A 25,845-nucleotide genomic window follows, 5' to 3' on the forward strand; every position below is an offset into this window, starting at 1 on the left:
TCAGCAAACTGAGAAGAAAGGGTACAATTTTTCAGAAGTGTGTGAATTATTTATATTATTCTTAAGTGTTAGTATTTTCTATGCTTCTTTACCCCAAAATGATTTTGAGAAAATGGATTTAAGTATCTTACTTCGTGATAATAATGCATGTTCAAATACACATCAGTTCCTTAAGTCAAATAAATTACACCATCACATCAGTAACCCACCAAATGCAAACCAAGCTCTACATAAGTAATAAAGTTTTCATGGACAGAAAGCTTCTTTATCTCTCTTATATTCCTCCTGTGAACTTGATTATCATGCATGTTAATAACTACAGTGTCATCTTTGCAATGAAAAAGAGAGTGACAATATTGTAGTCAAAGCAGCTTCAGAACAGCAATACTGTGACCTATTTTAGAGGTGCACACTTGCAATATATTTGGTTCTAAAAGCCCCTCTGCATGAATGAGGGAACACGTAAAAGGCCACCCAGAAGAGAAAGCCAGCCATGGACTCTAATCTTGAATTATTCTATTCTACATCAAAATTTCTAAGACAAAGAAGATCTCTACAGCACCATGAACGTGACCAGTTAAAAGGGTGCCACCAGTAAAACAAGCTTTTATGATAAAAAGCTGATTTTCAGACTTATAAGAACATAAAAACATAAGACAGGACAAAAGAAAAGTAAAACACTTTGAAATGGTAAGGTCTTAAAAAAACCCAATTAAGTAACAGCAGAAATTCTCTTTAAAAAGTATCAGTTAGAAGATTGTAGTCTCATCACATATAGCCACAGTAAAGTCTCCTTTTTCATTATACATTCTCTCACAAAAGGGTGTTACCTTCAGATATAAAATAGAGAAAGTAAATGTATAAATTTGCTGTACTTAAACTATTAGGAATTTAGACATGAGGGTGCTTCCGTCACACCATATATCAGCCATTAATTGTCAATAAATATTTAGTAATCCACTTACACCTTTAAAAAAAGCCAGGGTCTAATAAAACCATGAGGTAGAAAGAAGGTACTGACAACAGGTTTTTTTCAGAGACAAATTGTTTTGTGTTGAAAAACTGCCAGCTTTTGTCAAATTATTATCTGCAAGTGATTTAAACAGATTGTCCACTATTAAATGGCATTTTGTGTTACACCCATATCATCAAGTCCTTGTAAGAGAAGAGAACTTGCAGAGAACCTGGTTAAATGAGTTAAACATCTCTCCTTTGGGGCACTTAAAATATCTAAACATAAATCCTTCTTAGGTATTTAGCTTTATATACTCTAAACTGAAAATAATTAATGATGTCAATTGTGTTATTTTGGCTTCCTAGATAAAGGTTTTGCCTTCCCCCATTCTTCTTGTAAAGACAAAACACACAAACTTGCACACTTCATTAACTAAAACCAAGCTAAGAAACAAAGACAAGGAAGATTGTATCAGTCCTTTGTCACCTTCAGTTCACCAACAATAAGCCACCCAAAGTTTGAAAGGAAGGCTGCCAATACTCAGCATTTTCAGAAAATGCCATCAACTTTGGATACATTTCTGGGTCACATACCCTCTGGAGAAATACATTACAGTAGTCAGTTCCCAATTCAGTTAGAGATGATTTCTGCCTTAAGGCAAAAGTCTACAGCCAGGATTGCATTTGTCTCAAGAGGCAAGAAGATAAGAAATTGCTCAAGCAGCTGTCATTTTTCTTCCTGTGCAACACTTGATCAAGACAGCAGACCATTCAAATACTGCAGTCTGGTCTTCAACATTGCCACAATATTTATTATTTCCATTTTTTTGCCATAAATTCATTCATAACTTCTGCAGCAAATTCTTATTACAACTACAGCATATTAACAGGTGATTTGAACTTTTAATTATGAAGCTCTGATTTGAAATTTGTAAGTCAAATAATATAATATGATGTTTATCAATTACTAATAAAATTCCAATCTGAAAAACTACTGCATATAGTGGGGTGAAAATTAATTAAGATGCATTAAATCAGCCACCTAACAAAATCAATGTGGAGAAGCAAGGTAACATGCAACTCAGGAACTCCTGAAAATGAGAATTTTCAAGTGACCAGTCTCAGACCTTTATATTTTGAGTAACAGTCAACAAATCACGATGATCCTTTAGGAAGCTGCAATTATCTCAAGATGTCTCTCTCATTACATCTAAGCTGCAAAAAGATACTGCAAAGTGAGCCTATAATCCTTCACTGATCAGCCTTCCCTTCTCATTTACCCAGATTTCCACAGTGAAAGGGAAAGCTCTTTAAAAATCAAATTCTGAAAATGACAGGAACAGTTTTCTGATTTCTTTAAATGTTGAACCAAAACCAGAGGAATTCTTGAAATCTCTACTTTTAAGATGTGTTTCACAATACAATTTGCTCATATATATTTTAAGACTAATAAGAATTTTAAAGGAAACTTTTCAGAAGTCCAGAGGATAATGTAACTTCCCAGGACATGCTGGTCTGCATGCAAGGCAGAAACATGACCACTGCTTCATAAATTTCCATTAAGTTCCTTAAAACACAGGTGAGGTATTAAGAATAAATCCCAATTGTGTGATAATGAGTAATCACCTAAGACCACTAGTATGTGAATCCATTGTTGCAGTACTGTTTGAATAACTGGAAACTGTATTACCTCACAGGGAGAGAAGGATGGATACAGTTATATGTTCTGCTACAGAAAAATTTTGGAGAGATAAAACTGTGGAATAAAACCTATAAAAAGGTACCTTGTTCTACTTTCCAATACTGTAAGATGGATTTTGCACCACAAGTAAAAATACATGTGTTTTTTTCTTCAGCTGTTGACATACCAGCAGTAAAAATTCTTAAGGGTTTTTTAATGTCTCTTCTAAAATGCAGGTGGCAGAGTAACACTTTAATATTAGCAAATGATCAGTTTGGTACTGGAGAGTTGCATCCAAAGCAATTATAGCCCAAAGTGAAATATTTTAACAGTTCCCTAATCTTTCCTAGCTATTTCTGTAGATTAGAATTTCTATAGATATTTGATGTTTTATTAGTCTAATGCTAGGACAACTCAGGAATCAAAGTACCAGGTCCAAATGGACTAGAAGAGGTACTAGGTAAGTCATGATTTCTTGCTAGAGGAAACAGTTCTCACTTTCAATGACAAATCACACATCTCAGCACATTGGTTCATATAAAATTAATGAACAGCAACTATGTGGAGACACATTAAAAAAAACATAGCAAGTCAATTCTGCCCAAAATTAGATCTTGGTTATGCTCATAAAACTGTCATTAACATAATGAAATGTTGCGCTCAAAAAAGAGCTTATATAACACGCATTTATCTCTAATTTATATGAATCTGCAATCTCTGTCTCAACTTCAGATCTCATTAGCACTAAACAGAACCCTTTCCAACAGTAATAGAGTCAGTAAAGAAAAAGCAACTCTGAAATGAAAAGCTTCTTTCAGTTGGCAACTCCAATTGTTGCTCATAGAAAACTGATACTTTTCCTTGACACACAGAGTTTTACCCTGAAAAGGAACACAAAGAGAACCTGTAATTGTTTTCTTCCCATCACAAGGAATGCCAACCCTACCAGATTCAAATCTGCAGAGAAACCACCAGAGTGAGGAGGAACTTTCACTCCAAGACAAACCTTTCAAGAACTTCTGCGGAACACTTACGTAGTGATCGTCTTCTCTTGTTCTTCAATTTTCTTCGTTTATTCATTCCAGCTTTAGATGGAGATTCCTCTTTGGCCTTTGGCTGGCTGGCAACTTTAGAAGAGTTCTGCTGGCTGAAGTGTGTGGGCACATGACGGGCAAGTCCTCCCTGAGATGCAAAGCTGGCATTGCACCCACCAACTACACACTAGTGAGAAAAAACACAACAACTGCATCAGTGCCTGTGTGGCACAGGAGCTTCAGACACCTTGGTGTGACTTTTCTGCCTCAACTTCCAACACACTAAAGCAAAACCAAATTCTTAATGACCATGCAATTCTTAAAAAGAAAAACAAAATAAGTATTCTGAAATATGTTTGATTGAAGTTTTTAACTCTCAATAATTATTTCATTATACAATATTTTTTATGCCATACTATATTTTTTGTTGTAGAGCATAAAAATAATCTCAAACAATGCACTAGCAAACTTCCCTCTTCATAGACCAACATTCCCTTGCCTTTCAAAACACTGTTACTGTTTCAACACCTCTCCAATGCTCTCCATCTGGTAACAGTAACATCCTCTAACATCCTCCTTTCTTGTGACAAGGCAGAAGTAACAAATACATCCTTACCCACATGAAATTTGAAACAGCTCACTGCTCTGTGTAAAAGCTATAAAAAGTCAATGAACAGCTGCCCTACAGTTCTGTCTAAAACTACCTTTACTGAAGTTGTAGTACCAATTATTTATACATTCATTTTGGGATGTTGCTATTACTTCAGGAGCATTTAAGGTAGTTCTCATTTAAAGAAAATGTCCTCTCTCAACAGAAAAATAAGATCCAACAATAATCAAGTAGAAACATACAAACAATGACAGCAGCAACTAAGCTTGTACTGGCTACAGTTATTGGTACTTTTATAAGTATCTGATTCATATTTACAATTATTTCATTTGCAAAAGAAGTATTTAAATTATACCATTGGAGAGGGAAGCACAACCCTTTTCTATTGTGCTCTGAGCTTATATGGGGAATAGAAAAGTAATTTTAGAATATGCATTTAATCACTGGCTGCAATTAGTTGTGTATCCATATGATTGATTTTTCTTCTTGATTGGAAGACAAGGAAACAGCTTTAGAAATCCACATGTCCCAATTTTTGCCCCTAAACGCCAACTGTGCTGTTTTCTAACAGTGGTTGCAGAACTGAGAAGTCTATTTCTGCCTCAGACTTAGCAATTGGTTTTTCATGATCAGTAGCAAAATACAGTGTCCACAAAAACTGTGCTTAATACTTGCTATAGGACTAAAAACATGTACACAGATTTCAAGACAGTAACAGGCAAAAATTGAAAGTTCTTCACTTTTTTTTTGTGTGTGTTTGAAGTGTTTTTTAAAAGGGAAGAATTCTTAGAGGGAGTTAGAGGAAGTTCTCTATGTAATGTTCTCTATGAAGGAAGTTCTCTGTGAACTAACTCAAATGTAAAATTCCCTGACAAAAAACTTGAGGAACCTTCACACTGTATTTGTTCCTCCCTGTCTCCCCCACTAATAAGCATCTCAAGAATTGCGAAGATCTCTACCAAAATCCCCCCTATGCCTTTTAACCTTGCCCTAAGATTTCCCATGTTCAAACCACAGCAATATTGTCTGCTTAGATTCCAGTGACTTAGAACGGAAGAAATCCCAGCACACCTGTGAATCCCAGCACACTCTGGATGCTGATCTCATTGCACTATGGTAACTTCAACACAATTTTCCTTTCTTTAAAATCTGCACTTACAGAATCACAGGGTGGTTTGGGTTGGAAGGGTCCTTTAAAAGTCATTCAGTTCCAAGACCCTGCTGTGGGTAAGGCCAGCATCCACTAAATTAAGACGGCTAAACCCCTCAAGCTGACCTTGAACCCAAACCACTAGTTTTTATGAAAGATTGTTCAACTCACAATCAACAGATAAGTCTACAATGCATGTGTGCATCAGTTTAAACATTTTCTCCTCTCCTTTTTTTTGTCCTTGAAATAGCTGTCTTGCCCATAAAGGCAGCTGCATGAAAGTAAGCCACAAAATCTAAATTTAGGATTAACTTTCACTAATGTGGTCCTGACTTCAGATTCCAGCTCTTGATCACACAAACACCATCAGAAAAAAAAAATAGCTCAAAACCAGCCTATATCTTGAAATTCAGTCACACTGAGAAATTAAAATTTTAGTTTTACCAATGCCTGCTAGAGATCAAAAATAACCTAAAGCCTTGGTACAGTGCATGCATTATCATATTCCAAGTTAAATATGGTATCAAAAAGGGAACATTTTTGGGAAAAAAGCACAAACTATGTGTCAGGCACTTTTCTAAAACTTTTCAAACCATAACTGTACTTCTTGTCACTGTTTTATGACAAACTGCAGGTTGACTCATGATGTCATAACTTTTTTCTTGTCATGTACAGAGCAAACAATCCCAAATATTCTATATGGGTTATCTACAGAAGCTACTGCTAACTTTTCTTGCTCTACCCAAGTTTAACTTTCAAAATCCCTAAACCAACATCCTTAGATCCTCAATATCTGTTACTTGCAACTAGAAATTGTCTTTTTCCAGAAAGTGTATTAATAGTCTACAGCCACAGTACAAAATATTTGCAGAAATTATTACTTTCAGATTTTGTGTACTTTGAGACTACCTGATAATGTCTTCAAATAATCAACAGCTGATAGATCAAAGATGACAGAGAATGCCTTTGCAGTAGATAGGAAATAGTAGAAGAGGAGAATGAAAAAATCTTACCTGTTTGTTCTTTTTTTTCTCTAAAATAATATATCCAGCAATCCGTTACTAATGGGTAAAGTCTCTTCTCTCCAAAGATAAAGGAGCAGTTCAGGCTGTCACTTCAGGATCTCTGGACGGTAAGTCACACCAAATCAGCTTCCCACCAGATAATTATATAGCTCTAGAGGCCTTCTAATAAATCAAACTCAACTATAATGCACAACTTTGAACCAATCTTGTCATTTTTCCCCCAAAACCTAAATCTCAAAATTTTGCATTGAATTTGAAATACAACAGATTGGGTCCGGATTGGTGGATATGTTACTTCAAGAGAAAGGAAGTAAACATGTAAGAAGTTTAATTTCTCCAGTGTACCCATACCCACCATTATTAATGGGCAGTAACGACCAATGACTTTAACAAACAGGATATAAAAGTATCTAGCAATGCAGCTTTTTGTTCTAACTTCAAAATAACCAAATCTCCTATTTGGGTTATTCAATGTGTAATTTTTTCTGGTAAATCTAACAGAAATAGTTTAGACATCTGGATAAACTTTCTTATTGTCTCAACATCTGAGTGTTTGGGCAGAGTGCCTTTACATTTTACATCTACAATGCTCTAATGGACAGAAAATATTCTGCCAAGAGAGTAAGAGACATGAATTGCCAATGAAGACTGGAGCTGCTCTCCTGTGTTTTCTACATTTCACCAAGCATGACTCTACTGAGAGCTGTATCAAATGCAGCCATCCCTTCATGAATTCTGGAAGTTACAGGGAGTACCAAACTTCATTTTTAATACTCCTTTCTTCCTCCATTTTAAGGAGAAGCCTGCAATGAACCTGTGCACTATCATTTGTTGTCACTAGAAACATTTACCCCACAGGAGCAAACCTCGCATGACTGCTCTTGAACACGAAGAGCACATCCACTAGAATCCATGGGTGGAAGCAGCTGCTAGCACTCCCACATGCATCCTTATAGATTCATTTAGGTTGGAAGAGACCTTTGAGATCATCAACCCCAATCCTAATGCTACATGCAACTATTATTACTTGAATTTTTACTTTATTTTTATTTTATGCAATTATTTTGCATAGATCTCCCACTATATCATGCTCATCTACCATTTGTCCTTTCATTGTGCCCAACATCCAAGAGCTCATTTGATGTGTCTTCAAGTAATCTTCAGTGCCAAATAATACTTGATTAATTTAACTTTGCCCCTACACCAGACACCATGCTGGAAAACACAGGTTGTCACAACTCCCTTAACTATTCCAATACTTGTAGCAGCCAAGTTAAGGACAAGAAAGATGGAATATCTTAATATTCACTTCTTTTCAACTTGCCAAGGGCAGTTTGTTGAAATCAGGATGTTTTCTGACTCAACAGATTATTCCCTTACATCCTGTCTATAAGGTCTGAGAGCCAAGTTGCTGAACCCTCAACAGGACCAGCCCTGCATGCTGATGATAATCCACAATATTCCACTGGTTTCTAAAACGCTGCAAAATTGTGCCGTAAGAGATCTACAAAAGAATAATGTTGAGGGTTTACTCTCTCAACTGTCAGTAAAATCATGCACAATATGAGCACACTAAATGTCTTTGGAGAGAATACCCATACTCAATGAATGTCTACAATGGCAAAAAAATATGAAAAGGACTGGCTAAAATCAGACTGTGAAGGAAATGACTCAGAGAGGAGCTGGGTGTACACTACCTAGATATTGCCCCACAGAAAAAAGGAGCTAGCATCACAACAGTCTCAAAAATAGGTATCCATAAGGAAATGTACCTTTTCTCTGACACAGGTACTGCAATATTCATGATGAGAGGGACACACTAAACCACACAACCAGGAAAAAAAAGGATAAACTTATGAAAATATGAACCATTTTGCCTTTGAAATTTAGAAGTGGGTTCATTTCTGTGACAAATGAACTGCACAGTCACATGATTGATAGGAATGAATGGGAAGGGCAGCTAAAACCCACAAAGACCTTCCAATAAGGAAATCGGAACAGCTCATTTAGAGCTGAATGGAGCTTTTAGTCAAAGGACAACTCCATGTGTATCACTAAAAGAGATAATTAAACCCAAAATGTGCAACTACATAAAATGAGCCCATTTGCAAGCCAAAGGGGAGCTGGACAGGGATGTATGCTTCTATGCAAAAGAGAGTTACGTTTGAGACAGTCCACAATGCTTTTCAATTTAAGAAACTACATTTCTCTCTTCTTTTCACTAGAAATGTAAGAATATATCAATCTGTGATATACTTATTACTCTCTTCTGGTCACTATTTGATTTACCTTTCCAAAAGTAAGATTTCCAATTTTCTAGTTGTCATTTTCCTAGCTAAGATTCTTTGTTTTTCTTTTAAACATTCTAAATAGCAGTTCTTCAGACAACAGCATAGAGCTGTACTATTTCCATTACCACTTCTTACAACTTTCCTCAAAAATCCCAACATTATTTTTTACCTAAAACACTGAATGATTATTTTCTGCAAGTTTTCCAAAATGACAGATTCCTTCCTTTTATGTTAGGATTCAAGTATATCCTCATGAGGCAACTGAAGTTTCATTTGCAATTTAGGTTTTGGGAGATATTTTGTCTGCAGTAATTATCAAGAACAGGTCTTTAAACCAACTCTGACTTCAAAAAATCTGGCTTTCCCTGAAAGGTGAGCAATTAAGATTTATGAGACAAGCTAAATGCACAAAATGGACACATTGGCTCCATTTTTGACTGGCTGCCACAAAACAATTAATCAAAGTCTGTTCTTGGACTGGTCAAGACTAATATCCAACACTTGAAGTGTTTTTTGTCTCAGAGAGTAGATTTCTAAGGTTAGCATAAAAAAAAGAAGCAGCAAATGAAGGAAAGGAGCCAGCTAATTAATAGATTGCCATCACAGACACTCACATACTTGGCTACCTCATGTGAGCCCTGAAGCTTATTTCAGCATAAATGACAGGGGAACAAAAGATGTTACAAAATTCTACTCAGACCACAATTATCCTCCATTCAAAGCTCCCAGGAACAGATTGAGAAATACAGGGATAAAAAACAAACAGAGGGACTCCAGACAACAGTAAGAAAAAATGCTGCAGTGACACACATTGAGCCAGGATGATTAACTACTGCAACCCTCCAATGTTTTGTTCTCTCTCAGTAGCACCAGAAAGGACAGAAAATCAGCTGGTGAAACAACAGATATTGAACACAAGATGATTATTATCACAAACAACTGGGGACAATTTTAGGGCTCTAGCTGTAACCAGCCTAGCCAAAAAACTTCTGTTTTGCTAGGTAAGGCTGACACTCTGAAGTACTACTGGTGTTTCTAAGCTATGCCCACCTCTTCAACCCAGTGTCTCTACAGTTGAGTTTCTTTCATCTAGACCAAAGAAGAACACACACTAAGCTATTAAAAGACTTTCATCCAAGAACAAAGCTTGCCATTATACTTTGAGGTAGACAAAATATTTCATTCCAAAATAGAGAAAACCTAAGGTACAAGTTTCCTCTGGTAACTGGTGGTTGTTTTCTTTACTACTACTACTACCACTATTATTATTATTATTAATAATAATAATAATCAGAGATTAGGAGTTAAGATTAGATCAGTTCCTGGAACAACCATATCTGCAAACTTGCAGGGATCTATGATCCTTATGCTATCCTTCCAAGAAACTAATTCCTTCAAACACAGGGTATGATAACCTTAAAACTCATTTTCCTGTGGTTACTTTGAGTCAGAAATTTTCAGTATAAACTACATAGTTCCGTATGGAAAAAAAAAAATCTGTTTGGTAAAAAAATCTTTTTTCACATGCAATGGACTATTTTTACTCTTTTGGTTTTGAGTTTAATTTAGTTTTGTTTTCTGTCATAACTATTATTAAAACCTATATAGAAAATGTAACTACAGAAAGAAATCCCTGTAACAGAAAAGTATTTTTAGTTATAAAGCTGCCTTAAAATATTTTTTTTTAAAGTGGAAGGTATTACCTGAGGAGAAAGAGAAGAGAGGGAAAACAGGGACTAAAACTTGGTGAGGTTAGGGGTGGGAGAGCAGGAGGCATAAATTGCTACCTAAACTCAAAAAAACCCCCAAATTCTATTTCATTTTCATATCCTACATGGAAGAACTTCAGTCTGAAGTATTGTGGGTGGGACTTACCATCAAGTGATCCAGGACTGACAGCTATGAACTGCCCCAACTGTATCCATAAGAGGATGAAGCAGCTCATTAATAACGGATTGGTGGATATGGGAATGATAAACACTACTATACCTAGAATTGCAGGTACAGATTAAGGGGAGAAAGAAAGAGAAAGTTAGAAAATACTGTGCAGGAAATACACTCAGGTCAATGGTCCTGCATTCCCGACTTCCTTATTCTGTTCACAGAATGAACCATAAACAGTCACTGCCAGTGCTTCTACTGAATTTAACAAAAGCAGCTCTTACTCAAGCAGGAATGTCACCATCAGCCATGATCCAAAACTCAATGTGCAAGTGTAAAGTATGAGAGAAAATACCTCACTCTTACAGTGTAAGCAGCTCAACCTCAAAATGCACAAACCCCCTGAACTTTAGCACAATTCACTTTTACACTTCCTGCCATTTATAGATTAAAAGAAACAGGGATAGAGAAGCAATAAGAGTTTTTTCACTTGCATTTGTAAAAGAACAGGACCTGTGGGCACTATTACTGCAAAGAAGAAAGCTCAGCTCACTTTTCTTCAGCTCACTCCAGTGATGATATTTTTCAACTGACATATTGTATTAGGAAAAATAAAGAGAATTTTTCTAAAGATGAGAGATAATGTATGTTACAACGAGCCTTACCTTGAAAGGTTTGTCCCCACTGTGTGTCAGCATATGCCTCTGCAACCAACTTTGACTTGTCGAAGGTGTATTATATACTTTGCAACCTTTCCACAAGCAAACAAACACCTAATAGAGTAAAAACGTGGTTAAGTTTACACGAGTCGGAGAGAACAGTAAATAAAAAGCACATTAGCAAAGAAGGCTGTATTTACAACATCTCACAACACTTCAAAGAATTCTGAACAATAACCATTCATTTTGAAACACACTCCTCATATCTCACCAAGGAAAAAATAATTACAAGCCCAAGTATTCAATAAGAACAGGTCACTGAAAGAAAATACCAACAGACAGATGCTCCTGCAGATAAACACAATCAAGAGCAACACGCTCTGTCTGCTGTATTTGTGTTTGCACTCAGTATCTCTATCCACCAGATATGGAGACAGACCATTTTTAAATGAAAAAATTGCATTTTCTGGGTAGTAGTTATAGAAATAAAATTATTTGCTCTCATAAGCAATTAAGTTATTCCTTGAACATGAAAAAGTAAAAACTTCTAATTGCAATGCAGTCTATCTACTGGAGTTTTGTATTCTGGAATACCAGATACCTCTAGTTAGGGCCTTACATTCAATTCCTGATGAAGGAAGCTACCATTTCTCACAGGATTCAAAATCTATGGCTGTTTTGTGATTCCAGTGTACAGAACAATCACGTGCACAATAGTGCATTAAGGGGAGCAGAACTCACTCATGCTGCTTTTCTCTGTCCTCTCATTGTGTTTATCTGTAACTGAGGGAATAAAAAAAGTTCAATGAACTTGCCTTTCATTAGAATTTCCTCAACAGGTCTGTGGGTGAAGGGAGGTAAAGCCCTAATTTGTCACAGCAAAAGAAAGTTCCCAGGAACAGCACTGTTCGTAACACAGGTTTTCAGAAATGCAGGAAACTAATTGGATTTCAGTTTCTTGTTCTCTTTTGGAGAATAAAACCCCCTCAACCTTCAAAAGATTTTATTTTCCAAATGAAAAAGCAGCCACGGGAGTTCTACGTTCTTGCTGTACAATAGATCCATAACCCAGCTCTACTCAGACAAAGCTGGAAACCCCTCAGTAGCTGGGACTGATCCACACCCACTGACACAAGGCCCAAGCCCCTGAACCTTTGGGGTCTGCCACTCCTCAGTTTTGAGATCCCCTCAAAGCCACAGAACTGGAATTTCTGAGATTTCTGGCTCTGCAGCAGCTCCATAAGTGCACTGGCATTTCCAGCAGCAACTGCAGACTGCAGGGCACTTGGCAAAGGTGTTACTGGGAACTTACAGATGGAGGAAATACAAGGACCTGGGTTTGCAACCACAGGCTACAAGTCTACACAAGGCTTCTTGGGAACCCAAGAACTGATCCCAAAATATTTCTGAAATAACATCTTTCAAAAGCAAAACTGTTTTGTCAAAAAGCTTCCCAGGCTCTGTGGATGTATCTAGTTTGGACTGGAGCCATGACCTTGGTATTAACTGGAAAAAATACATTTTACCATGCAAAGATGTTTATCCTATTCCTTTCCATTCTCAATAAGCAATTACTTAACCCCCACTTTTCTTCAAATTCAAAGCCATTGTATTTAAGTAAGGTCTGAAATGCCATCAAAAGCAGGAGACAATTTCCAACACACTTGAACACTCACCGGCAGGTGGCAGACAAATCCCTGAAACAAACCCACCAGAACACATCCGCCTTCCACAGCCCCTACCTTGGAACTTCCCAAAAAATTAACTCCAGCAGAGGCATTCAAAAGTGTGAACTCAATGCAACACTTATAACACTTTGCACTTCCAACAACCTCCCCTTTCAAATATACAAATACAGTGCAATATTTCTAAATAAGAATATCCACAAATCATGTCACATAAAATGTAAGTGACAAGAAAGAAAATACAGGGGGAAAAAACCCAAACCAAAATCTGCAAAATCTTCCAGCCCCTTTTTAAGAAATGTAAAGGAGTCATGGATGGGATAGCAAAGACCCAAATACACCGTATTCATTACATTGTTTCGTGCAGGTTTCATGTAACACCTTTACACACCTCTGGACAGAACTCAGAAATCATCTTATGGGTGGCTAAAAAGCCACTACACTGAATGGATGATTCTGCTCAGATACTGGACTGAAAAAAGCCATCAAATATGAAGCTGAAAAGTTCAATCATGCCAAAAAATATTATCTAAATACAGCCAGAGTCACAGCTGTTTCAGTGACATATTTACATAATAAATTATTTAAAGTAATGCAAATTAGCATTTTATTTAAGTTTCTTATTCACTGAAGATAAAGTGCAACAGCCTAACATTTTCCTTCTGAAGAACTGACAGGGCAAAAAGTCAAAAGATAACAACTATTCTACTCTGAGAACTGATATTATCTCTCCCAGAAACTGAAGAGCTGTAACACATAGTGCCTAAAGCAGGCAGATTGCTTGTGCTGGATGTAAAGGTAGTTTACATGATGTATTCCAGACATCAGAGGTAATTTGGGAGCTTGAAGATGGGAGGTAGTTAAGTACAAAGTTGAAATTACTCTACTTGAAGATGTTTTTTAAACATTAAAATTGAGACCAATTATCATTTGACCAGGGATTAGACTGGAATTTACATGTTTATATACATAACTCAGTTTAAAAAAAAAAATTAGATGCAATTATATAGAAGGCAAACTTGCCATCAGTATTACACACAAAGCTGTTATGTTAAGATTCTGTACTCTTGAGTCAGTCTTACATCTTCCCTTCTGTACATTCTGGATGGATTTTACCTGTAGTGAAACTCCTTTGGTAACAGTAATTAAGATGTGACTTCACCTGAGTTCACATGCAGGAACACGTACACTAAGAGTTTTAAGAAAATGAATTCCAAGTGTAAGCACTTCAGGGATATTGAAATCAACACACTATCAAAACCCTGGAAATCTCAATTTATTGAAAATAACTGACTACATTTTTAAAGTTAGGCCACTAACTTTCCTGCCACTAGCCAGAAAAAAAGAATTTTGAAACAAAAGTTGGTGCTGTCATTCAAGAGCAAAATATTGGCAAATAAGAAAGAAGAGAAACCCAAAGGTAACACCGACCCCTCCTCGCTGCCCATCCACGTGTATGGAGCGAATGTGATCGGCCAGGTCCGGGCTGGAGCTGAAGCAGGCGTGGCAGTGATCCCAGCAGCAGGTATAGGCAATGCTCTTGGCAGAGGAGGCAGCAACTCCCTGCCCATTCATCATCACCGGCGTGGAACGCCCACTGGAAATTGTGCTGTCTACGTCCATGATAGTGCTGCTTATGCTGCAAGACAAAAAAAAGCCAAAAACTAAATCAAAGTTTGTATTTGTTGCATGTTAACAGAGCAAATCCAAACTGTAGCTCTTTTGTTTCAGATATATTTAGACAGGTTGGAAAGAAAACCTTGCACAAATTTATTATTTATAATATATGTGGTTCATTGCTTTATTAATAAATGTACGGTTAGGAAACAGCTACTATTATCAACAGTGTAAGCTCTTCTGGACACTGGGAACAAAAGGGAGGAATGGAAAATCCTGCATATATTGAGCCCAGCATCCCCTGCCAACACTAGAGCCTTAAGAAGAATACAGCACTTCAGTTCTACCCAGGGTTTAAGGCACTCCCACATGGCCCCAGCATAGTTTCCTCGTGTGCATGGTCTAAACTGTTTGTTTTGGTTTTGCAAAACGTTTCCAGAGGCCAGAATCAGCAGAGGAAATCTGTGACCAGCAGGGGTCACTTCCATCAGCCTTTCTGCTCTGTACCATGGCAGACACAGAGACAAGCATCAAATGGATCAGAAAAAACTTGCAGAGATCATGCCCTTTCCCTATATAAGCAAAAACTATGGAGATGGATGTTCCTCCTTAATAAATACCTACTGATACAGCTTTTTTTATCTTGATTATCTGCTCAGTTGCATTTAGGGCCTTTAAGTTTTTCTCTTCCATAAAGCCACAGTATTACAGAATAGCTCATCTCTGACAGAACCTCAAAGACCAGATGGTCAAATTTGCTCAAACAGGAACGAGTGAGATCAGCTTGCCTGTGTTGTTGTCCAGTGGAGTTGTTAATGGGTGTGTTCAAAGGCTGGCATTTCTGCTACCTCTGAACAATTTTCTCAATGGCTGACTAACCTTGTTCTGGGGGAGGGGGGGAAGTTTCCCAACATCTCATCAGAATTTCCAGTGCTGCAACTTCTGTCTCTTGTCTCTCATCCTTGGCAGCTGCAGGGCTGAGATGACTCTGCCTCCTCCATTGTTAAACCTCCCTATCAGAACACAGAAAAACCCTGCCCTCCTCCTCCCAAAACTGAAGGAACACATGCACTCAGCCTCTCCATGTTCTGGATTTGCTTCAGCATCCCAACCACCTTGGAGAGCCTCCACCAGATCCTCCCAGTACAACTGGGATGTGTTCAACCATTGGGCTTTGAAGGTACAGGTGCTGTTCCTCATTTTTATCATCACTGTTTACATGCCCAGTATTGTTCTATTACACACTGAGATGAATGACAGAAAAAACACCATTAGTCAAAATCTGAAGATACCATTAACATGTTTACTCCTCTGCTGTAAGAGTCTCTACTAGTGATTTCTCACATTATCTGTATCTTTTTGAATCACTACTATGCTAGCAGGTTTTTTCTGCGACAGATTTTAAAATAATCACAGATATTTGCTTTGTTTAGATTTCCCATTCTCACCCACCATGTAGATTCCACTGCTTTTATCAAGAAAAAGTGACTTGTCTTAGTCTAAATAACAGATTCCCTTTAGCAATGCTCCCAGTTACAAGCTTTACTTTTATCTACTCTAAATAACTTGGTTTGATGAACACTTATCTCAAGAGATAGCACCAACAAACATAACATATCCCAATCACAGAACCCTTAAAAATCATCTTCCAGCTCCATCTGTTATTAAAACTGACCAACTATTTCAGGCCTTTGTCTTCCAAGTTAAAAAGAAAGTTTCAGATACCTTTTAAACACATTTTTGCTTTAATGAATGTATATCAAACACATAGTTCCTAAATGCTACACCAACACCACAAGCCTTTCTTCCACCCTTCTCCCAATTCCAAACAGGGTCTAACAATTTAGAAGTCATACAGGCTATTTTCTGCTACACAGCAAATTTCCACACATCCACTATCTTTACTTTCTTCCCCTTTCTACACCCTGAATACACAGACCTTTCCATGATCCCTCCCCATGTCTCCCTTCCCTCCCCAGTAATATTGATTCCTTTTATGACATACAATCTCCCAATCTGTCACTAGCTAGTAAAAAAGTATTCCACTGGTCCTGAGCTGAAGCTCCCAGCCCCAAGAGCATTAAGAGCCACTAACTACAGGCACTGTAACAGCATTTTAGGATCCCTGTACAAAATTGTCAGAAGCTTTATCAGCAAAACCTGTTGCAAGTAATCCTAATTTTACCACTGTGGCAGGCTCACAATAGATGCAATTATGAGACTGACATCTTCTCCTTCCTCAACTGATGCCTAGGCCAAAAAATGATCCCAAAAATAAAGCCTGTAAAACTGTACTGTGAAAGCAAAATTTACCCATAATGACAGAAAAACTGAATAATTGATTACAGTTAATTGTGCCACCATCTCACCTCTCCCTCAGTTTAAGCTATCCAAATGCAGCTTTCTCAAAACCACACTTGGAAGTAGGTTTGGACACACAGAATGGCACAGAGCCCAACCACTTCTGCCACAGACAGAGCTGTTACACGGATCAGTGGTCCCGACAGGAAGCTGCTCAGCCAAGGATGGCAAAGCACTGCACACACAGCACTCGTGCAACAGCTGCCTCACACCAGCTCAGCTCCATAAATAACCCTGCCTTTCCCACAGCTGAAAGGTACCAAAGGAAACTGCTTCCCAAACACTTGCAAGGAGGAGTTCAAGCTTCAAAGCTATTTCCAGTCAGTACGAGTTTCTACACTCACAGCCAGCATTAGGGCTGCTCTCACACACCCCACAAACACTGCAAGCAGATTTCTGACTGAGAGGATGTGTGGTGCTGCTGACCACAGGGCAGAGTGTGAGGGGTATTTAACAGTTCCCTGGCTTTACAGTCTGGTCTCAAGTGGGAAAGCAATGAGAAAACATAACCCTGAACAAGTTCTGTGAAAGCATTTTGGAGCAGGGCAGAAGTGCACCGTCACACAGGTGTGTGGTTTCTCCATTCCACAGGCATGAAATCCACTTAATTCCTCTAAGAAGAGATTATAAAACCCCTGAAAATTATAAACAAAAACCATGACTGTTTAGTTCACATTGCCACTGCAGTGCAACATACCTTGACACAAAATCACAGGTCTCCAATTTTACAGCCTAAGTAATGCAAATGCTTAGGCTTTGTGGTTTTTTAATATAAAAATATGTAAAAGTCAACTGATCCCAGCAAAAGCTATCGTGACAAGTGGGGTTATTATTGACATAAGAAACCAGTAACAAGCTAATTTAGCTGTTACTGTTTAAATGTTTGCTGGGTTCAGGTTTAATAGCCTAAGTGTTTGCTGAGGGCTAACAGATTAACACGGTATCAAAATTTTGTATCAGAGGAACTGGAATAAAAAAAAGGCTGCCCACAGCACTTAAACCAAGCAGTAGAATATAGAATTTGGAAACTGAGAAAAGTGCTACACTGAGCTATGATTCTATAAGCTATTCAAATTCCTGTCTAAAAATGGGAAAAAATAGAACTCTAATCCAGTTGAGCAAAAACAGCCTAATATTTAAGACAAAATGCCCTCCTTCCTTCTAGAGACTCACTGCCCTAGCCATTCCTTCTCTAGTAACAATCTGTTAAATAAAAACGTAACACACATTTTTTTTTGTTTCCTCTTCTGTGCCTCCAGAACCAGCATATTTCAGGTGATCAGGTGCTTCCCAGTACTAAGAAATCTAGAATTAGTTTCTGCCTCACTAAGCAAGTTCTCTCCCTCACTAAAGAGGTAAAGGCTGCAAAGAGAATCTGTGAAAGATGAGTGCCCAGCACAGCTCAAGTGTGTGTAGTTTTCTCTCGTCTTTCTTACACGGAGAAAATATCAGGAAGCTTTTCAGAGAATAGTCTGCAGTATATGTAACATCAAAGACACTCACTTGGGCGGTCTCTTGACCTGCCCATTTTGAGATGAAGCAGAAAGATAAGTTTTACAGTCAGAGCTGTGGCTGCTACTAAGTCTCTGAAGACTTAACTGCAACACTGTGTCTGTTGGAGCTTGCCAATTCACCCACTTTTTTGTTTCTCAGAATTTCACATAGGGCGTGAGGACAGGACACATAAGCAAATCAGATGTGTGCACAAACACTCAGCCCAAGATGGGCTTGGACTACAGAAAAAGTGTGTGCACCTTTCAGTCCATGACTGGGGCTCTTCAATCCAATACAACTTTCTATCTGCTTGGGATGATCTAACAGAGGGAAAGGTTCCCTTACAAAGGGAAGGTAGTAATGGAAATTACACCCTTCTGCTTTCTCACGCCAAATCCATAAAGCCTACAAGTGGGAAAATAATAAATGTGCATAAGAGGAGAAAGCAAAGTAAGAAAAACACAGACATCCTGGTAATAGAACAGAGACACTGAAACAGATTTTAGCTAAGTTAAAGCAAGTTTCTCTGCCTTTTGCTAAGTCCCTTTCTCGCAGGCAGGGGATCTGTTTAAAGCCTGCCTGCCACTATCAAAGCAGAATGACACGAGCAGAACGGAGGCGCTTGTGGCATTCCCCTCCTGCCAGTGACAGACAGGTCTGGGTTTGCTCCCAAGCTGTAGGCAGGCTCCAGCTCCATTGTAATGGATCTATAGAGCATGGCCTGATGAAGAACATTAGACATTTGAGTTTCAGAGAGTTCAGCTCAGGGGTCATCCCAAACAATAGAGCATCAAAAACAGTCACTGCTGGAGAGAGCCTGCATACACAATAGCAGTTTTTAAGAAGCTCCATTCAAAAGGCTGACTAATTACTAAAATTTAGAACTGTTACAGCAAGCACAACATGATCTTCGAGCTTATGTTGTCCCTATTTTCAACCTAATCGAGCATCTGAATCAACTTGAAGTAAAAATCACAGGTCTAAATGCAAGAACTGAATGCCTTTCTGAAATGCCATACTAAACCCACACCTCATTTCACTAAGTCTGCAAACACTAGCAGCGTCTGCCAAATGCAGCAAGGTAGAACTGAAAATACAGAATCTTCTCAGAGGGGTCAGACATTTTTCTCTCCTCCTACAAATTTTCCCTCTACCTAGAGATCAACAGCTTTGACACAAGACTGACATTTAAAATGTGTTCATTAAGCAAAACCATTCAAGCTTAAATAGAGGAATCATTACCTCAAAGGCATTGTTTCAGGTCTTATTTTTACCTGTACTTATTTTACCTGTGGCTAGAAATAATGCAGTCTTCATTATCAAGAACATTAAGGTATTTTTAGCAGCGCTTTCATGTTAAAAGGTTAGTGCTTACACAATTAAATGCATCTAGCTGGTTACTTCAGTTCAAACTCTATTTAAAACAATCCTGAAACAAAAAATAATACCTAAAAACTTGTAAGATGCTGCTAGTCATTTTCACTTCACAGAAAACAAAAAGCATTTTTCAAGCTCTTTAAATTCTGGATTATTCTGTTCCTTTAAGGATCTGAGCAAAATTAAGCCACTGTTGGAGTTTTGTAAATGTGGATCTTTTCTATAAAGAAAAAAAAACGAAATCCAAATTATTCACAATTTAAAATGTACAGATTTTAAACTACATATTATACACCTGGGCCCTAATTTTTGTGTACATTTAAATGTGAATAAAAATATAATGAGACTATGATTTAATGCATTAAATAAAATGGTATACTGCACATCACTGCTGACACACACATGGCTCTCCAAGGAGAGTGTTTTCCTCACTACTGCAAGTAATTCTTCCTACTGAATTTAATGAATGAAATGCCCAAAATTTATTCTTTCCCTGATTTTGTTAATCTTTCAGAACAGAGAGGAGAAGGAATAACACCAAAAAACCTGAAACAACAGCAAAATAATTTCATTTTTCGTTTCCACCAAGTCCCATTAGCAACCATCCACTTGAAGAGAGAGCAGAGCCAGGCACTGAACACATGCACAAAAGCCCAATCAATTTGCTATTATACTTTTAATGTCTGCTAAACATACTCCCTGTAGACCTTAACTGAAGTAACCTTCCCTGAGGCGAAATGCAGCCCTAACAGATGGGCCTTACACCGTGCCCCCGAGGGTCAACAAGCAGCCCTTCAGCCCGATCAACAGGAGCTCATTTGGGGCAGAGCACCTCCACCCAGAGCCTGCTCCCAGCCCCACATGTTCCGTGCAGGAGGACCAAAGGACCCAGCTGAATTCAGCTGACACCAAACGATCCTGACACATCCTATATGGAGAAAACTCGTCTTGGAAAGCATCAAATTAAAAATGAACAGCAATTGCAGTGAGCACACACTGCAGGGTGGCTGAAAGCAACACTGCTGAGCAGCCATCCAACTGCACACTACTGCAAGTTTTGAGAACAGTTTCTTCTGAAATACACTGATAACCCAGCCATGAAACATCAAATAAGCAGACTGCCTCCAAAAACAAATGCTACAAACCTTACTGGAAATAAGTAAACAGGTAAAGGATTAAAAAACAAACAAATAAACCAAACAAAAATAAATAACTCTGCTAGTTTCTTTCTCTTTTACTAGTCAGTGAAATACTCTGTCATTTCCTCTTACAGCTGCAGCTACATTGGTTTAATCCATGAGGGAAGCTTAAGAAATAAAACTGAACTGTTACAGACACATAAAACAACCTCAGAATAATGGGAACAGTGTGAATGACAGTTACATCTCACAGCAACTTCAAGGGTTAAAACTTAGAAATCAACAGAAAAGCTTTTACCACCTGCAAGACTAAATCACAAAAGGTACTAATCCCAAAAGAAAACAAACAGCACCAACTGCAATCATTCAATTACAAACACCAAGTCAAAACAGAAACATTGAAAGAAAATAATAATGACATGCTTAGTGACATCCCCCAGCACCTCATTGTTTTCATTTCACTAAGAAAACTCGAGAGTGAAAACAAGAACTTCACAATTTTCCCCACTACTCCTATTACTTTCCAAGATAAGAGGTGGAAAATTGTGGTGTACAGCTCTGGCCAATGGACAAGTTCGACAAAAACAACAGCTTTTCAACACCATTAAATTCAAAGCAATTTGTGCTCGCTACTTCCTAATGGAATTAAAGATCCAGTGAAGATAAATCCTCACGAAACTTCAAAATTATCTAATTATGAACCCTCAGCTCCCATCATTGAAGAGGATCTTTCACCTGTCCTATTTTAAAATATCTCCATCAATTCCAAACAGAGGAGCCACAGATACAAGAGATTAATAACAGATTAGATTAGTAACATTAGATTTTTGTCTCCTAAACAAAAGCAGAGGAAGAATAAATTCCTATGTTTTTGTAGTAAGATTTAATTTTTGCTGACATTCAATGAGTGTTAAACAAACTTTAATGCCAATGTCTTTGTGAAGCTACTGTCAGAACATCTGCATGGGGGTACCAGTACACAATAGAATGCTCAAGGCAATTACACACAGGTGGCCAAGGAGTTTTCAGTTCATCTTTTGGCTGTATGTTCTCCAAATAATCATGCCAATTTAAAAATAAGATTAAAACAGAGCTCCCAAAACATGAGCGATCACCATGAGTCAACAACAGAGCAGGAAAGTTTGAGATTTGCCTTGTTCTTTTTTTGCTCCTCTGCTCATCTTTGGCAAATTTGGTATTTTATATTGCATCTAGATTGGTAACAGATAAACTCCTACTAAATTTCAGTAATTTATCAATTTAATTCCCTAAACCAAATATTTATGTTTCACAAGCAAAACAATTTGTTTTACTTTAATGGATGTAGTTTGATTGTGGCGTGAAAATACCATTATGCTTTAGAGCTCTAACAGTTCTTTTTCATTGAACCAGCAACCAGCCCAGAGAGAATCTTCAAAGGAGATAGAAATCAACTCCAGCTACCTGCATATCTAAGGGGGTTTTTTGGCTGATTTTGCTGAGAAAACCACTTAAATTTAAACCTTTAAATAGAAAGTATCCAAAATAATTTCATGACTGATAATGATCATTTGCTGAGTTCAGGAAAACCTAGTACCAGTAAGAAAAATATAGTGTATGTGGATAAATAAGCCACCATGTAAAAAAAAAAAAAAACACCAAACAAAACAAAACAAAAAACAACAGAGCAAAGAGAGAATGCAGAACACTAAATGGCTGCCAAAGAGAAAGATTACTCATGTGGCAGCAAGAAATCAGACTACCTGGATCAAAAAAGTAAGCCAGGACTACATGAAATGAAAGTCCACCACTGAGTTTTGAAGGCAGAGCCTTCTCTTGGCACATGACACCCATAAAGATCTCTGGCAGACAGAACTGACTCCACAGCCCTTCACAGGCAAGGCAGGCAAAGCAAGATGGGCAAAAATAAGTAAAAGCAACATTAGACAACATAAAGAAAAAAAGACCTTCACTTCCAGGGCTGCATGACAGAAGAAAGCACCCACTCACCTGGAAGCACTTGTGCTTCTGAATCATGTACGCATTTTTCTGGAAATCAAACCTATCAAATCTATGCTTTACACTGAATATTCTAACAAAAACTTCTCAAAATGAACAGACTCAAGAGGTGTTCATAAATCAATCTTCAAAATAAGACTTCAAAATTCTTTATTAAATTATGTATTGTTAAATGACTACTAAGCAAGCAACAGCAGAAAATAAAATAGTCAAGGGAGAGAATTTTATACGGCATGGCAAGTGGTAACATTAAAAACTTGTTTTTAAATTCTTTTTGAAGCAGCAGCTTATTTTAGAGTAAAGCTGTGTCTAGATAAGGCATAAACACCTAGAAAAGGGAACACTGCAAACACTTCAGCCTGACAATATAAAACCAGGGAAGATAGGAAAGCTCTTTGAGATAGAGAAATTGAAGCAACTTAAAATAACAAACATGCACAGGAAACAAAACAAGACTGAGAAAGTGTGTTATGATTCACCACCTCTAGAGCTGTTTCCACTCTCCTGGATCACTTAATTTGATTATTTAGATTGTTATTCCTAGAATATTTGAGATCATAATACTTGCATAACACAAACCCAGGGCATCACAGGATTTGTAGCATACAGAGAAACTGGAAACCCAAGGAGGAAATTTGGAATGCCAAAATATCCGAGGAGCAGTGCAAAAATAGAGCAGGTTAAACATATGTACCTTGTGATATGACAGCACAAAGATGACATTCTGCAAAAGGATTACACAAATCAAGAAACTGTACTCCATTCTGCCTTAATGATACAAATAAAACTGCCTTCCATTTCTGGGAACCATGTTATCTTCAGCTCAATAATCTCCCTGAAAAGTTAGAGAACGGCAACAAGTGGTTCACAATTTTCAGTCTTTACTGATAAAGGAGTGTGTTTAGTAGCACAGCTTAGGAGAAGCAGAGAAAAAGAGAAAAACACTCACTAAAGAACCACCAGAAATAATTTATTCTTTTAACAGTGCTTCCCACTTTGAGAAACATAATCACTATGAAGTTGTGTAATCAGCACTGGAAGATAACAGCCTTCAGGTGTGGTGTCAAGGAAATTTCACCTGCTGTTGGATTACCCTCCCATTCTCTCAACCCCAAAACACAGAAAACAAATGGAACATAAAATGACCAAAGAAAGACGCAAACTCACAGAGCAGATCTAAAAAGTTTCAGTTATCATCATGTTAAATTAAAACAGAAAAAAATACATAGCTGGGATAGCACTGTAGAAAGTAGCAGCCTAGTCTATTTCTAACTCAGTGAATACTTGTTCCTTCAAGTATTAACCATGCATCAAAAGCAAAGAAACCAGCACAGTACAACTCCACTAACTGGCTTAATTCATAACAAAAAGGTCATAAATGAAGGTTTGACTCCTGTTCTGCAGGACACTGAATTAACTTCTACTTGTACCAACTGTCTAAGCCGTAACTTAGCATTCAAGTCAACCTAAGGAAGTCTACTTAAAGACATGCCAAAAGGAGTTTTATTTCAAAGGAAAAACAAATATTTACATTTCTTTGTTTGCACATATTGAAAATATTTTCTTTGCATTTTTAAGATTTTTTTTTCATTTGGAACCTAATTCATTACTACAGCACAATAAACTAAAATGCTCAAAATAAGGACTTTACTGCAATTTTACAGGGGAGCTAGTAATTTATACAAAAGGCTACATGGAATGACATTAATAGTAAGTGGAAATTCTTTATGCTAGCTTCTTATTTAGGCATATTTAATAAATCATAATACCACTGTATGAGCCAACAGTAAGTTTTTTACAAGTCTCAACTCAAATCACCAAGGTGCAGTTTTCTCCCTCTGACATTATACAAGCTATTTGAATTACAGCACTCCTCTATGGTGTACCAGGATGACAACAGGACTTTCAAAATCATGAATCTTTTGCTTTTTTCTATCAAATATCTTGGCATATACCTTAAGTAACCTCTATCAAATAAAGGAAGTATTCATTAAACATTAGCAACAGAAGTTCAGCGAAATTTATTTAAGAATGTAAATTCTAGTATAGAGAAGAAAATTATATATGGGAAAAGAAATCCCAGGTCTTTCTTGCTTTACATTTTACCATTCTTAAGGGGGAAAACAGTACTCCAGCACCTCAAAAGGTTTCAAAATTTTTCCCCAGTTCTTTGTTGGTTTTGAACGCTGCAAAACCACAACTGTAATCATTATCTCTGAGTATCACAAAACCAATGATAAGCAGCAAGCACAACATGGAATATTTCTATTTCATTGTCTAAACCAAATATTTTTTGAACAACCCCAGACAGAAAGTATACAGTTATAAAAAAGAATCAGTTACATGGATAGATAACCAAAGAAATTTCTACCTCAGGGAATCTTAAAAAATTGACACTTTGTATTTCTGCAAGTCATGCCATCGTTTTTTTTTAACAGCAACGGGGAGAGTCAATAAAACTCACTGTTCACACAAAGAAGTTCCTTACCCTCTTCTGCCCTGTCTCTTGCTCAGCTGGAGATTACACTTCCACCTGTCTCAATGACTCCCTGCAATTACTTGGCTACTTTACAGCAGAAACCAATTTTTCACTTTCTTTCTGTTAAGTTCTCTTTCTTCCCCTCAGGCTATTAGACATATCTCATTCCCTCTCATCCCAGAAGTTTTCTGTGTGCATCTCACATCATCCCCCTGCCAGAAACCTCTACTCCTGTCTCGAAAGCTCCATCTGCTTTTCATCTCCCTGCTCTGCCGTGCACCACTTTCCCAGCCAACAGCAGACTGCTCTGCAACCACCCAAGGCAAGGGGTTCTAGGTGGATTTCCACGCTGCTGACTTCCACACCAGCTCCCCGTGCTGCTCATTCCCCCACTGTTCCTCTCCAGCTAG

General features: G+C 37.7%; 1 protein-coding gene across 4 annotated transcripts in view; it reads right to left on the minus strand.

Moving 5' to 3' along the window:
- Nucleotides 1–25,845, minus strand: part of AEBP2 (AE binding protein 2) — a 41,330-nt gene that overhangs the window by 9,160 nt on the left and 6,325 nt on the right. For all 4 annotated transcript variants that reach the window (XM_054631694.2, XM_054631693.2, XM_054631692.2 and 1 more), the window contains exons 2-4: nt 14,402–14,609; nt 11,292–11,399; nt 3,670–3,856 (exon numbers count right to left, since the gene is read on the minus strand). In XM_054631694.2, the coding sequence (XP_054487669.1) occupies nt 3,670–3,856; nt 11,292–11,399; nt 14,402–14,609 (503 nt within the window). The remainder of the gene's footprint in view (nt 1–3,669; nt 3,857–11,291; nt 11,400–14,401; nt 14,610–25,845) is intronic.

The sequence above is a fragment of the Agelaius phoeniceus genome, chromosome 5 (assembly GCF_051311805.1).
Source record: "Agelaius phoeniceus isolate bAgePho1 chromosome 5, bAgePho1.hap1, whole genome shotgun sequence".
NCBI classification, from domain to species: domain Eukaryota; kingdom Metazoa; phylum Chordata; class Aves; order Passeriformes; family Icteridae; genus Agelaius; species Agelaius phoeniceus.